Here is a 16,412-nt window from a genome sequence, read left to right on the forward strand (position 1 = left end):
TACTCTTAGAGGTTTTCTATCCTTGAGGATCTTGAAAAGATTAAGCTTATAATGTTCCACAGTAGTGGAATAAGGCAACTCCTTCATTGGAATGTGTTAACAGCAGAGACGTATAGGTCAAAAAGTAAAGATCTTTATTCTTAGTTATACTTCATTTACTGATTTTTCAAAAACGCAGAGATTAATGCTGATTCACAGATTATATGCCATAATAAGAATTAACCAAGAAAATCTTTATTGAATCTGACATTTCTTCTCCCCTCACAGCATCCAAGGTTTTACATTTTTCCATCTTACCTTTATAAAAAGTTTTTTACTCTCCTGAAAATGTGAAATTTCACAAGTATAGGACAAATTAAATTAGGTATTTTTGCCAGAAAATTCCCCATCCTGTTTGGTATATGATCACTAACTAACACTACACTCTTTTAGTCAAATTCTTTTTGTTTTCTTCTCGTTACAGTACAATATCAATTTTTCTTTTCAGATGTGACATTGCAATTTTCCCTCTCATTGAGATTGCTAAAAATTGCAATGTTAAACAGCCTATGTGTCTTTTCAAAATAAATTTAAAAACTTGAGATTCATTTAAAAGATTGAGTTTCAGCCCTTCAGTTACTAGAGCACATTGAATAACTGGGAAATTTATTAAGAGTTAGAAAATGAATTTTTAAAATGGTTTAACATTTCCCCCCCCCCCCCATGCCACCACCACTATATCCTTAAAGTAAAGTATAGTATGCCATTTGCTTATAATTGAGAAGTTCGTTTAACAAGTAATACTTGGGTTATCACTTGCTGCAGAATAGGAAGATGGAAGCTCAAGCATGGGGTGTCCCAAAAGTCGAAGGCTTTTGATCCTTAAAGCCATTGAGGGTTAAAACTGCTCTGAGATTTTCAGAGTTTGAGAAATCTTTTGATTCGTAGTAGCTTGAATGATTAGTCTTAAAACACATCATCTTCATAGTTTGCATCCAAAAGAATTATTTCACAATGAACATGACCTGTTCTAATGCAACTCCTGCTGTATCAAAGTAAGGTAAGAGACAGTAAATTGCTTACAAAATACAACCTTACTGAGAATACAAAGTTTCTAGGACAAAGTAAGGGGGAAAAAAAACACTAAAAGAAAAATGGTTTGTTTTTTACTTGAGTGATTATTGTTCATTTTTATTATATATTTTCCCAAGTAAAACTGAGTAATTTAAATTTCCAACAGTAACATTTTATATATATATATATATAGTAGACTAATATACAATATCTAAGTACAGATTTCACCTACATTTTCTTTAGTATTCAAAAACATTATTAAATATGAATTCATCCTGGGGCTAAAACAAGTCACTTTGGGCTTTTACTACTACTACTACTACTTGTACTACCACTGATTGAACTGCCTGGTGAAGATGGCAAATCCAACTGCACGACTTTGGGTGAAAGTGCAAGTCCAGCACTCTTCGGTGACCTAGGAGAGAAATCAGAATTAATGAAAAGTAACTTTAATTAGTACAAATGCCTTATCGGGACCTAAGAATAGTCATTTGAGAATCCTTCATTTATTTAAAAGTCAGATTCCAAATAAAATCAAGTACAGAACCAGCCTACAGTAAGGAACCTTTAGGCAATGAAAAAAAAAAAAACAATACACAAAAGGATCCTGTGGCCTAAAATCATACAGAAGTCAGTCCAGGATAAAAGGAAGCTTTGAAAAAGGAACTTCTGAAAACAAGAATGATTCTGATGAATAGTAGTGGGATTGTCTTAGAGAGCATGCACAGGGTCAGCTGATCAAGGTGTGCAGGAGATGGAATAGAGGATGTCAAATGAAGGCTACTTCCAAAGACAGGTCACGTTCTGCCCGGGATAGTGTCAGGCCCTGTTAGGAAAGCCAAGGGCCCCAAGCAAGGCAGGTGTGTTAACGACTGCCTTCCATGCTAGGGAGAAGCTTAACCCGAAAGAACAGAAGGAGAACGGGACTCATGAACCCAGACACAAAATCCATCAGCATGTAGCAAAGACAAACCTGACTGGCCAGAAGGGGTTAACTTTTAGAGAAAGAAGGAACAACAGATGGGATCAAAGGATAAAAGGACAAACTTCCAAAAAAGTAATAGTTCACATCCCTCATGGCTAGAGTACATTCCTACTTTGCTACTCATGTAAAGCCTTTCCTAACCCCCCAGCTTCTGGTGCTTCCCCACCCCTGCTGCTTTCACACATGTCTATACTGTTTTACTTGAGCCTTTACATTCTTCAGTGTCTATAGAATAGCACAATCCCTAAACATGAGTTTTGAGGGCCCTTGGGTTGGGACAATCCCAAGGAACCATGACCGTCCATTCTGTCAAGAAATAGTCTGTCAACACGAGTCATCCGTGGTAAACTGTACCTGGGCCATTACCAGCAGGCCTTCTGCATCCCACCAGCTTGCTTGCTTATCCGCTTCCTTTGTGACCAATGAGAAGCCAAAGGTGCTTTCTAATAGGCTGCTTGAACTCTTGGCTTCCAGCAATCTTTTGTGATTAGCAGGAGGCAACATTTCTGCTGACCATTCTCACACACAGTCCTCCACCTCTCAACCTTTGCTTGTCACTGGCTGGCCCAAAGCTGGAATGCTCTCCTTCCCTGCTTTCATCTTCTGGCTCCCTTAAAGATCAGTGCTAATCCTCCCTTTTGCAACATTCCTCTCCAAGGAGTCTCCCTCCATCCACCTACTGCTAGTCCCCACTAAAGATTACCTCCTCTTTACACTGTATGTGTTTTGTAATAATTGTTGGGATTTCTCTCCCCCATTGGATAATGAACTCTCTTTAAGGGCCAGTACTATCTTCTGCCTTTCTTTGTATCCTCAGCTCTTAGCACTTAATAGAAAGAATTTAATAAATGTTTTTTGATTGACTGATCAACTCTCCTGGATTCAACTATCATTTCTGTACAAAACTCCTAGAATCATGCCCAACTATAGCTCACTATGTTCAAAAGGGAACTCTATCCTACTCATTTCACATTCCCCCTAAAACCTTCCCCTTCTCCACATTCTTTTCTCTCTTGGGTTACTTGATTTACAACTTTGTACATTGATACTAGCTAGATACCTAGATTTACAACCTTGGACTTCATAGCTCTCCTCCATAACCAATCTCTTGCGAGTTTTGTCAGTTATGCCTCCATACTATCTTTTCAATCCGTCCTTTTCTTCATTCACACCTGTTATTCTAGTTCAGTACACGTCTCAGATTACTATATTAGCCTTCCTCATTGGGAATTCAGCTTCCTTAGAAATGCTGAAATAATTTCCTTGCCCAGTAACTTTCAGGGTCTATTTAAAGAATAAAAGTACTGTTTAAAGAATAAAATACAAGCTTTTTAAGTGTGGCACTTAAAGTCATTAATAATCTGACACCAATCTCCCTAAGTTTATTTCAAATGATTGCTCTTCACATACATGATACTCTTTCCCCTGGTCAGCATTCCATCTGGATACTGTTTTTCTGCCTGGTCTCAAAAGACTGATTTCAGAAGTACAAATATGGGGAAAGGGGGTTAGACAGCAGTCTAACCTGGGAAAGATCTAGGAATTTTGTTGTACTGCAAATTCAACAATGTGACGTGGCAGCCAAAAGAGCTAATCATATTTTTGGCTACATGGACAGTTTCTAAGTAATGACTCCAGGCGTACCCTACCTGGATCTATCTTTAAAGTTAGACCTGTGTCCATTAGGCAGAAAATGACTGAAGAAGTATATAAAAATATAATGGAAATGCTGTTTTAGAAGTAATAAAGGGGATGTGTTTAGGAAAACCTGGAAAAACTTGTGCTTATTGAAGCAAAGTGAGCAGAACCAGAGAACATTGTACATACACTGAATGGTAACAGCAATATTGTGTCATGACCAACTGGGAAAAACTTGGCTACAATGATCTAAGACCTTTCCAAAGGACCCGGGATGAAAAATGGCACCTACCTCTACAGAGCGCTAATGAATGGACTCGGTACAAACTGACACCATTTCTTTTGGTTAATGGGGAAATTTGTTTTACATGATTTGATATTTGCAATGAGTTTTGTATTTCTTGCTTTCTCAAGGGTGTGTAGTGAGGGGAAGAATCTGGAATTGAAAATAAAATTAAATGAGAAGGGGGAGGTCCTGGAGAGAAGTTCCGAGCACCACAGTTTAGGAACGATAATGACAAAATGGAGCACATCCAAAAGATCGTTACTTTTGATGATGGATTTCTAATCCATGACAAATGAGAGAAACTGACATCACTGAGGATGTTTAGCCTGACGAGGAGGGAAGATCTTCAATTATTTTATGGGCTATCATGTAAGAGAAGAATGAACTTGTCTTGCTTGGCCCCAGGAAGTAGTAGGAATAATGGGCAGTAGCTGCAAATAAGCAGATTTAGGTCCATCCCAAAAGGGAATAGGCAACCCTGCAAGGCTGGGAGGTAGCACAATGATGGAGAACCATGACTGCTGTGGTCCAACCTAGTCGATGATAAAGTCATTAAGGAGACTGATGAATTGAAAAGTTACCTCAAGTGAGGCGACATATCAGTGGAGGTCTGCAAAGACACAGAAAAAGCAGGAGGCAGGTGTGGAAGCAAAGACCACAGGCTCAAGTCCTGGGCTTTAAAAGTCTAGAGGATAACTGGAAATGTCATGGTAACAAGCTTCTAGGTTGTATGATACAAGCGGATGGAGTGTACTTTATAGGAAGAAAAGTAAGGAACGGAGAGTGAGATTCAAGAAGCATGATTTTTTTTTTCCCCAAGTGTCAGCATATGTTAGGAAGGAGAGACAAGCCATAGGCTAAGTGCTGGAGATATATTTCAGAAACTAGTTATTTGTTCCTCTCAATGAGCTTACTAGAACTTAGAAGAGCAAGGCACCTAGCTAGTGGACAATGGGAGTATTCTTTGAGCTGGATTTGAAATGAATCTGCCAGAGAAGGTGGCCAGAGATGGGTAATCTATTAGAGAAAGTCAGGGTATAAAAGGAATGGAACAGCTCTGTGTGTGTGTGTGTTTTTAAACATACATGTATATTATTTTAGGGCAAAGTGTAGAAGGCACAATGGAACACACAGGGTGAAGACTATCTGCTGAGGGGAATAGAAATGAAGGTAGAACTAGAGGGGAATGTTTGACTTTGGCATTCAGTGATTCACTTGTAGGTGGGGAGGAGATTGATTTGAAACTTCACCTGTCAAGGTGACTGAGGATGCTATCAGTAACATTAGCCAGTGACTTGTCAGTCTGAACATGAGGGAACTGGGTCCCAGGGTGGAGAAGTCAGACAAGGAGACAAGATCTCCCCCTACCTCCTCCAGGCTGAATTCACTCACCACCAGCTCTGGTCTCCTTCTAAGGTACCCTGAAGGAGTCCAGGTACTTGGACCCTAACCTAAATCCCTGAAAGTTTTGGCTCCTTTGTGACTTCCGTCAGCATGAGGCTCAGATCTCTGGTGATTGTAACAATAAAGACACTGAGACTTAGTGACTTCAATTCAAAAGTGGTCATGGGGGGCAATGGCAAAAAACATGTTGCATAATATGATCAGGACTACTTAAAAAAAAATTCAAGCAAACCCTGAAGCTTCTCAAACATGATTACAATCAATCTTCAAGAAGAGGTTTTAAAAGCATGGGCTGGGCTAGGGGTCAGCACCAAATATCATCAAGGAATAAGGGGGTCTCCATTTCAATACAGGAAATACCCAATTAATTATGTGAGAATTGTTTCCAAATCATTTGTCTCCTCTGTGAGTCATCAGGCCAGTGAATGATCAATTAAAGCAGAATTGAAGGGGAAATTACAAGTTCCCCAGTGAATGATCTGTTAAAGCAGAATTGAAAGGGAAATTACAAGCATTCCCCATCTAACTTACTCAAATAAGCTATTGATTTGGAAAGGTGACAGATAAATGCAAAGATCTTGACACCTGTCACCACTGCCTACAGAAATTTAACATGTAAGTGATCACCACAACGGGCAAACAAAAGCTCAGAAACTGCCTCTCCCAGCCAGAGAGAGAGAACTGACCAGGCAACATGTTTTTAGACCATAAACTCATTTATAGATTATTATAAGCAACATTACCCCCAAATTAGGACAAACCAGTCTGCAATAGCCTTGGCATCAGACCCAACTGAGCCTAAGTGTCCTAGAAGCATTTCTAGATGAAAGTAAAAGCACAGACAGGAACCATTGCCCAGGTTTTTCTCTAGAGCTCCTAGCACTGATGCCGGGAAAATCACTGCTTTTGCCCAGAAAACCAAGAGCACCCGAGGAGCTACCAGAGAAGATGGAGATGGCATTCAAGCCAGAAAGATCTACCCCTGCCTACCAAGGGATTCCCATCGACATGGAATGATTTCTTAAAAGTGGAAATATTTGAGCTTGTGCCAGCATGGGGACAAGGACAATGAGTCAAAACCGAATGAGGGGGATCAAAGCGTAGGGTATGGCCCTAAGCCAGTAGAAATGACTGATGGATGAGACACTGGGGGTTCTAGATCTAACATCAGAACTACTGTATTATCTCTGGTTAGAAAAATTGGTTGCATCCCAGTTGACAGTATTCTGGGTAACTGAAGTGCACCAAGAAATAATTGCATTCAGAATATGAAGACCATTCCCTTTCCCATAAAAGAGCATCAGACATTCCGACAAAAACCTCTTTGACTCGCCATTTGTGAATCCAGGTGATATATTGTGATCTTCCCAGCCTCCGTAGCTCCAAACTGCACTCCATGTTCTACAGCCTCATTCTCCTCATCCTCTTCCCACCAGAACTTGAGAGTGTTCCTAAAAAGCCCCTTGGAGTTTGCAGAGGAAGGGAGCTTTCCCATTATTCCACTCAGAACCTCCCCAGCACTTCTCAGCCACTCCAAACTGTGCTCCTTTTGGGTGCTCCTGGTAATACCTGGTCTTTCATTCTAAGAGAAGCCCCTCGAGGGCTTGGACTGGCTTGGTTTCTTACATTTGTATTCCTAGGGCTTAGCAGAACGTCTGGCAGCCAAGTGCTTCCTACATGTTTCCCAGTAATGAACTCGTCTCAGCCCTCACCCAGCTCCCTCCCTGGACTTCTCCGCCTGCTCACCCTCGCCCTCCACCCCAGACCTGGTCTCTTGCCCCCTCACTTCCTGGCTCCTTCAGCTCACTTTCCTGACTTACGCAAACCCTGGACTGGTCCCCTTTTCTCTGCCCCATTCTCATTCTTCCCTTTCCAGATCCCCTTTGCTCTCGCTTCCCATTGGAATGTAAACTGCTTAAGAGCAAGATGGTCTCCTTTGCTTGTGTTTGTGTTCCAAGCATGAAGCTCAGTGCTTGATAAGTGCTTAATAAAGGCTTTATCATGGATGTTCATATAATTATGCGCCTGTGCAACGCACATATACATACACAAGACACACAATATTTTCATAATTTACTCTTCTGACTATGGTTACTTCTCATAATGGCTGATCCTCATCTATTAGAAAGGGAATGGTATTTGTCACCAATTGGAACACAACCAGTGCTGCCATGCTTTCTTGTGATCCTAAAAGATGCCGGCAGTGAGGTCTTTCAGAGCGGAGGCTGACCTGGAATGGGTATGGCCTAGGAGAAGCTGCTCCCCGGAGTGTCTCCCCCTCTCCTGACTGCCCCAGAGCAGACCTTTCTGCCCAGCCCAAGGTGGGAGCCTCCCTGGGCTTGCTGACCATCTCGGCAGCCCCAGCAGCCAGAGACACAGGTGGGGAGCGGCGGGAAACTCCACTGCCGTCCCCCACTCAGTGGGAGCCTAGACTGCAGCTGGCCAGCAGTCAAGAACCTGCTGGTCAACTTAAGGATAGGGGAAGAGCCCCACTCACCTGACTGATGAACTCTGAGAAGAAGACCGAGATGTGAGGTAGCTATCCCTAATCCTCGGTGGAAATTCCAAACCCACCTGGAAGAAGAGGGATATCACTCGTTATGACTGGGCTGGAGAGGATTTCATTTCCCTGAACAACAATTGCTGCATTACTGATGCTACAGAAAGTACTGTTATGCCATAGTTCTTTTTTGTTGTCCTGACTCAGTTCCCCTAATTATCCTGACTCAGTTTCCCTAAATTGTCCTGCCTCAGTTTCCCTAATTGTTCTGCCTCAGTTTATAATTGTTCTGCTTAATCCTGCAAAACCTCCCCTCCCTTTTAATCAGAATATTTGATAAGGATAAAAGATCTTATATTTTAGAATATCAGAATGACTTTCCCCATCCCAGGCTATTGGAACGTCAGATACTGTCTTATCAAGATGCCTCCCTCCATGTTGGGGTGCCTCCCCACATTATGTCATCCCATCTCCGGTGACTCACCCCACACTGTCAGAGTCCCGTTCCTGCTCTCAACACCCTGACTCAGTCTACCCCCAATATCTGAGCCACGTGTATATATGTCTTTGAGAACTCACATTATTCATGGGATTCTTGGAGACCATAGTCTCATTCAGCCCTGGGACCAAACCATGGATCCATTTGGTCCCAGTAAATCTCTCCCTTTTAAATAAAATATTAAACACTCACTAATCTCTCTCTTGTCTCAGTTTCTCCGGCATTACATTTTGGAGGCTTCCCACCGAGATGTTAGAATATGAGCAGGATTAGAGATAAGAGACTTTAGGGTCTCTGCCTTGGGCCTCAGGCGGCTGGGGATCTGAGTTCTTGGCCTGGAGAGGCCGGTCCTCTGGATGTTTTAAGACCTGTTCTGTTCTGTCTGTCTGTGCTAGCATCTGGATTCTCAGAATAATGGACTGCTGACAGGCATAAATTCTGAGAACAGGATCCTCTGGACACAGGGGAACCTACTTGGGTATCTAAGACACATCTGGTCTGTGGGACAGTTGGCACAACTCTGGGCATTCCAGAGTATAAATCTGGGTGTCTCTTTTTAAGATACCGTCTGATTCTGGGAGGGAAGTTTCCAGATGGCTCCTGGTCTGTGTGTTAAATGTTCTGACTGCGCAGTCTATGCCTGTGTGTTCTGTGTGACTTGTTTGTCCATTTTGTTAATTTAAGAGCTCTATTAAGTTTAAGAACAATGATTAAGAAATTTGGGAATTGGTTATTTCAGTGTTACAACTCTACTTAGTATGAAATTTGCTTGTGATAATTTTTAAGTATTTTAATACTGGCAATCGGGTTTTTCCTTGAAGTAGTTTAAAATTCAGGCATGCCTTGGGTTGGGCTAGCCTAGATAAGGCCCCTGGAGATCAAAAGGAGTTTATGCTAATTGCTTTGAACTCTGGCTGGAGAAAACTTTTGATTAGGAATTTTAGGATGATTCTGAAATTGTGGGAAATAATTTTACTGTTGCCTATGCAGGCTAGATCTAGTTATATCTTTAAGTATAAGATCTTAAAAGAACAATAGCTTGTTCTGTTAACTTTCCTGAAAGGGGTCACGTGCCTCTAATTAGGTAAAGAAGGGTCTGACTTTTCTAAAGGCTCCAACTCTGGCCAAAGTTGGAGCTTAGGAAAAGTCCATTGGGAATAATGGCCACGTGGGACCAGAGAGAAAAAAAAACTGTTTAGTGAAATTCATTATTTGAAATATGATAGGAAAAGCAGTTTTATATTACTGGGAATATAAAGCTGTATTTGATTGGATTTTAAGTTAAAATATAGGTTATTAAAAATAAAATGCCAGTAGCTTATCTTGGGAGGTCATGTTTGTTATCTCCCTACTTAGATGGTATGTTGCTTTCTAGAAGTATTGGGTAATTTGTAAACTATGAGTTATGCCTTAAAAATTTGTCAGCTCTGTTGGGTATATGTTTTATGAAATGTGGTTCAAAGTTATTTGTGAATTTTGAAGTTTAAAGTGTTTTTTTTAAGTGATTTAAAGACAAGGGATAAGAGAGATTGATTTGCAAAAGCAATTAATAGTTTAAATGGAGCATTTAGTGAGAAGGGTTATTGGTTTGGGAGTGTTTAAAGTATGTCAGAGAAGGTTTGAGCAAATAGGCATTGGGAGGAGAGAAACAGATGGGACAGGAAGAGATGGTATGAGGGAAGGAGGAAGAGAGAGGAAAATGGTTTTCCAGAAATAGGGAACAAAAAGGCACCCTAGTGAATTTGCCATTTGGCATGGGAAAGGAGATACCCCATGAGGTTGGGATATGTCTTTAGCGGGCAGATTGGATCCTGGGCGAAATGGCACCCTAAAAAGGTTAGCTGTGAGAAGTTGGGGATGGGAAGCATGGTGGAATGGGGGAAGGGCGACCACGTGAAAAAGGACAATCTAATCCTTCTCCCCCATTAAGATGGTAGGATTTTTTTTTTTAAATAAACTGCAGCTCCTTGCTGGTTCAAACATTAATTGCTTCTACTGTTTGAAGGATATTTTTAAGAATCTTTAAGATTCTTGTATGTGGAATTGGGTATTTTGTATAAGTCTTAGCATTGTATCCTGAGGTTATGCCCATCATTTGAAGGGCTTCTGAAAATAATACTTTTTCCTTGTCCTTTTGAAAATGTTTCTGTTAACTATGAAAGATAACTTGTGAACTTACTGAAACCAATTTACCTACTGTAATCTATATGAGGTTATGGTATTTCTAAAAGTTTAATAGTTTTAAGAAACTCTTGGATTCTTTTATCCCATATTAGGATATTCTAAGTTTTAATTGCTTGTATTGGGTCATCCTGAGGTCATTTAAAGAGCCTCTGAAAATAATATTTTTTTGTCCATTTTAAAATGTTTCTGTTATGGACAATATGTAATCTGGGATAATTATCTATGTATTGGATATTTTAAAAGCAAAATGATTTGTATGTATAATGTTCACTTGTGAAACTGCCTACTTAGATATGAAAGAGGTGAATTTACTGAGACAAATTCTTACTGTTATAAATATAAGGTTATGGTAAATATCTGTTTAAGATTTATCTGAAACTTTAGTTAATGGGATTTGTTATTGGAAGTAAAATTTCTTGGGTTTACTGTTAATGCTATTTGGAAGTTTTAAAGCTCCACCCTCTGACAGTTAGTGGGACAATTAACTGGAGTACAAATGAATTAAAGTTATTTTATCCTGTTTTGCTGAAAGTTAAGGTTTAACTACTTATGTTTCTGGTTGTGTCACTGCATTTTTTTCCTCCTGTGACTGATTTCTATGATCAGAGCAATGGTCAGTAGAAACTGTTAATGCAATTCAATGATGTCATACCTTGCTGTTTCCAATCTGGTTATATGTAATCATTATATCCTAAATACTTGGGCAAATAAATATTTAGTCTGATCATCTGTTACTGGATATTGTATCTGTATATTCAAGTTTTTTAAGGTTCCTAACTAATGAAAGGACAAAAGCCTAACTGATGTTTTATCTATTGGGACTATAGCTGACTGCCATTTGCCTGACTGTGAAGAAAACCTATTAAGCTGCTGACCAATTCATACTGGCTTCTTAACATTTTTTATCAGTCCGTTCTAACCTTTGTTTGTTAAATTTGTGGGTTTTGTTCTACATTTTGGTCAAATTACAGATATTGACCTGCTTCTGGGACCTAGATCAGCTTTGACTGTCAGTACCCCAGGCCACACCACATGTATCCCCTGCATGGACTGAGAGTCTCTGCCAGCGTCCAGCCTGAAGCAGTTTTGAATGAAGCTTTGTCCCTTTCCCCTGATAGACTGATATGGGGAATTTAGGAACCCTGACTGGGTCATCTATTACTGTGTGTTTAAAATTCGGGATGGATTTGTTAAAACAGTGTAACTATTGCTATATGTTTGAGGGATTTTTAGGAAACTTACTCTACTAGTCTGTTAAGTATAGGAATTTTGATTCACTCTTGGGATTTATACGTGGAATGGTTATTTGATAATTCCTTTCCATGAGAAAAAAAGGGAGGAAGAAACTGGTTGAAACTGGTTAGGAAATTGGGGAAACTGATGTATTTTTCTTAGGCACTTCTGCCCTGCCTCCTATCTCATTAGTTCAGATTGAGTTGGAAATTATTTAAACAGTCCTTTTACTCCTTGCTTGAAATTTACTGGATTATGATTTGCTGGTTATGTTTTAACTTTGAATTCCCTTATTCTGCTGGAATTGCCCTGGCAAACTCAGTTTTGGGGATTACTTTTTAGAAACAACCAGAAATCAGACACCTGCCCTGGGACTGGCAGTCTCTCTGATCTGTTTCTCCACTCCTGCTACCCCAGTTCCTTAATTAGTATTTCAGCATTTTGATATCAGGACTCCAATAGTTCAGGGTTACCTCCCTTGGTCTAACTGTATAATTTGCTCAGAAATCTGTTTCCTAGTAGCAGTTCCTGTTCTATCAGAGGGGACAGGTGGAGCTACTCCAGGCCCCACTTTTCCCCCCTTTGGAGTCCCTGACAGAATTGGGGTGCCCTCTTAGGGTGAGCAGCAGTTGGTTATGTTTTAATTTTGAATTCCCTTGTAGAATTCACCCAAGGTCACCTGTAGCAGCACTGAGATTTGAACCCAGGCCTCTGCCCTAAAGCTCTTTCATTACAGTACCCCAATAGAACATTTATGGGAAGTCCACTCACTAAAATTCTACACAAATGAAGTGCTTAAAAGAAGCTGTTACCTGCTGAAAATATGTTTGGAAGATTTCAAATAACTCAGGAGTTTCCTCTAAGGTCTTAACTAACAATTTGTTGATGGATTTGTTATATTCTTTGATTTCTCGAAGATTGATATCATACTCTTCTATAGTTGGTTCTTCAGTTTCCTTTGCAAGACGGATTTCTCTGATGAGTTTAGCACACTGTTTGGGGAAAAGACACCATTACCGTTTGACATAGATTAACAGTTGTGATTTTTTTTAAAAGTCATTTCGATTGTCAAATAGATTTTCTTTTAAAAAAAATAGTTATTTGTTTACCATAGGTAATTTCAGAAAATATAAATTATACGAAGACAAATTTTAAAAGATGCAAATACCTGTCTCTGGACTCTCTCTATTTTGGGCTCCTGCTCTTCCGTCTCATTGGTTAGTTCAATTGCATAAGTGCGCTTCTCTGAAAACCTTTCTTTGCAATTGTTTATTAGATTTTTCAAGACATCTAAAGTGTTCTCCATGCTCTGTAGAATACAAAGAATTAATACACCTTACACATACAGGTAGATATGTTCAGTTCTGCAAATTGCCACTTGATGAGTATCACTTCATTTCCCTTATTTTACGTATCATAAAGTGCCTGAGGAGAGAAAAGTAAAACTTTCCCAACTTCCTTCAAGACTTAGATCAGATCCTGCCTTCTGCAGGAAAGTTTCTCCAATTCACCAAGTGTTAATCCTTTCTCTCTAAAACTATCTTCCACAATTGAGTGGATATCTATCAACTGGGGAATGGCAGATAAGTTATGTTTTTGAGGGTAATGCTATATTATTGTTCTACAAGAAATGTCGAGCAGACTTTCAGAAAAGCCTGGAAAGACTTATATAAATTCTAAATGAAGTCAGTAGAATCAAGAGAACATTGTTCACAGTAATAATAAGATTATATGATCAACTATGATGGACTTGGCTCTTTTCAACTATAACGTGATTCAAGGTAATTTCAATGGAGTTTGATGGAAAAAGCCATCCACATTGAGAACTGTGGAGACTGAATGTGGCTCAAAGCAAAGTGGGCTACTAAAAAACTCATAAATTTGGGGGGTGTTTATGTGTGTGTGTGTGTGTGTGTGTGTGTTTTTACTGGATCTAGATTTCATCAATGTAGAGAGTTCCCTGGTAAGAAAATCCTCTTTACTAATTAGCATCTTCCAGCCTTTAAAGAAAGCTGTCCTGCCCAGCCATGTCAGAGATGGGACTTGACCCAGCTCTCCTTCTTACGAAGGCCAGCTCTCTATCCATTCCCCAGTGCTGCCTGCTTCTGGAAAATCCAGAATGTTTTCACTAGATATTGATAAAAAATATATATATTAAATAAACTATCATATTCAGATCTTCCTTTCAACACTCTAAACTCTAGCCAAACATCCTTCTGCTCAGCATTCTGTCCCATTCCAGGCCATTGTTCCTGAGCCAAGACTGCTCCCCACCCCCACTTCCTCCTCTTGGGGCTAGTCTTCCTCTTTCAAGCTCAATTCTAGTTCTTTCTCTTTGAAAAGGCCTTCCTAATTTATTAGGCAATTAATTATCCCCATTCCCCTGCAAAAAAAAAAAAAATCAGTTTATTTTAACTATTAAAATTTGTTGCTTATTTGTAGTGTCCTCTAAGACATAGAATACATCTCCAGTGTCTATCCTTCCACATTCTGCCATCTATACAAGAGGCATTCTCCACTAACTCACTTTTTCTTGTGTGGGCTAAATGCTTTTAAACAGCTATAGACTTCATCCTTTCTAGCTCTCAATTTATGATCCCATGTTAGAGTGAGATCAGCTGAAGCCCCAACTTGTTCTGTGCCCCCAGGGACACACACTGCCCCTGAACTTCTGCAGAGATTTCTTTGCTATGTAGTCACCCCAAAAGGCCCACCATCCCTTCCCCTGGGTGTACTGGGCCCCTCAATATCCTCGGGGACCCAATATCCCAACACACGTCCTGCCCTAACCCATGGGGACGCCTCCTCAAGAGCCATCGTGTGTGTGTAGGTTCCATGGCTGAGATGGAGCCAGGCCACAGCCCCACTTTGTTCCTTCTCTCAAGCTCCGACAGGCTGGGGAAAGGCAGCAGCAGAGTGGAGGGGAAGGGCAGTCAGGAATATCCTATTCCAATCTCCACTTGTGCTATTTATTGCACATGGGGGCTGGGCAAACCTTTTCTCCCTATAGTCCAGAGTACACTCTGAAAAATGACTGCTCAAAAAAAGAATTAAGAGAATATCAGTGACTCCAGCCCTCCTTCCTACTTCCTCGGGCTTGTAAAGTTTTTAGAGGAATGACATATATACCCATGATGCAGAATATGAAAAGGGAACCCAGAAAATAATTCACTAAAAAAGGTTACGTCTTTAGTTACATGAGAGGGACAGTGAATGAAAAATGCTGCCAAGTGCACTACTAATTGCAAAAAGACATTTCACTCAGTAAAAGGATCTCCTTCCAAGAGAGTTATTCATAGATACATTAAGATTGTATATGACTCCTTGTTAAACGAGAACCCATTCAATGACCCTCTTAACATCAAATGAAACATAAAAACAAAGCCCCAAATTCACCACAATCTTAGAATTTCTGATGCGAGTCTGAAGTGAAAGAGAGATTACAGGTGATGAAGTAAGTCCCCTAGATTTTCGTGTTTGTATGCTATCATGCTTGATACAATCAGCATGCTCCCAAACATTAATCAGGCCTCTATGATCCAAGACTGACTGAAAAAAGATTGGCCTAGAAACGTCTACAGGAAAAAATAAATGGATAAAAATGTCTTTTCCAGACTCTAGCATATAGTTGGATGCCCGTCTCATCACGTTACTTCATTAGTGTGTTTATTTGGAACAAGCTCTTTAGATGAACATGGAATGGGGCCCAGAATTAGAATTAAGGGAGAGAGTGAACTGAATACAATTTGGGAAATTGTTACTTCAGTGATTTGAACTTTTTCCCAATGTAAAACACTGCTTTTTAAAACACATGATGCTTTGAGGGTATAAATCTTGGAATAGTATAATTTCTTAAGAATAAAGTTGCAGGGGACCCAAAGGTTATGAGGAGCACGGTGGACACTCAGAGGTAGTAGTATGTTTCTAATGGTGACCAAAATGGAAAGCCCTGAAGAAATGTAAAAACTGAAGAAGGAATGGAATAAGAAGCAACACAAAAGATGGACAGCCCAAGTGCTCCACTGGAATCATGAAATGGAAACAGAATTGGAGGGAGGCCTCCAGCACGAGTGGGTCCACCATGTCAGATTAATGGACAAGAATCACAGGGTGAGAAGTCTTGGATGAATTTCATCCATAACAGAGTGCCCACATCAGTCAAATCACAAATCCATTGATCTACTGGAAAAAAAATTGCGTTGAGAGAACTGAACCCCAAGTAGAGCTGGACCAATACTTACCAGCCAAGTGACTGTAACCAAATGTCATTTAACACTTCTTAGCTTTGGTTTCCTTTTCTGTAAAACTGGAATAAAAATGCTTGTAGGGCCTATAAAACAGGGATAGTAGGTACAGGAACCAAGTCCCAAGGTTTCTGTAGAATAAAGTATCTTGCAAACCCTAAAACACTATGCAAATGTGAATCGCCATCTCCGTCCTTTACCTGAATATCCTCCTGAAGTTCCCTCATCTGTCTTCGCTTGTACCTGTATTTTTCATCCACATTTCTTTTTTGTTCTTCCAGTTTAATTTTTATTTCATATTCAGCACCTATAATTCAAAGAGTTTTTAGGTAAGATAGATAATACGCTGGTATTGGACAGAGGCTAGACAGAATACCAGACTTGAT

At 40.0% G+C, this 16,412-nt stretch overlaps 1 protein-coding gene across 1 annotated transcript in view; it reads right to left on the reverse strand.

Moving 5' to 3' along the window:
* Nucleotides 1-212: 212 nt before the first annotated feature.
* CCDC39 (coiled-coil domain containing 39) overlaps nt 213-16,412 on the reverse strand; it is a 44,204-nt gene continuing 28,004 nt past the window's right edge. Inside the window, exons 16-20 of the mRNA XM_003766050.3 lie at nt 16,227-16,333; nt 12,951-13,091; nt 12,595-12,774; nt 7,864-7,940; nt 213-1,468 (exon numbers count right to left, since the gene is read on the reverse strand). Coding sequence (XP_003766098.1) covers nt 1,345-1,468; nt 7,864-7,940; nt 12,595-12,774; nt 12,951-13,091; nt 16,227-16,333 — 629 coding nt within the window. The 3' untranslated portion in view covers nt 213-1,344. The remainder of the gene's footprint in view (nt 1,469-7,863; nt 7,941-12,594; nt 12,775-12,950; nt 13,092-16,226; nt 16,334-16,412) is intronic.

Source organism: Sarcophilus harrisii, chromosome 3 (genome assembly GCF_902635505.1).
Source record: "Sarcophilus harrisii chromosome 3, mSarHar1.11, whole genome shotgun sequence".
NCBI classification, from domain to species: Eukaryota; Metazoa; Chordata; class Mammalia; order Dasyuromorphia; family Dasyuridae; genus Sarcophilus; species Sarcophilus harrisii.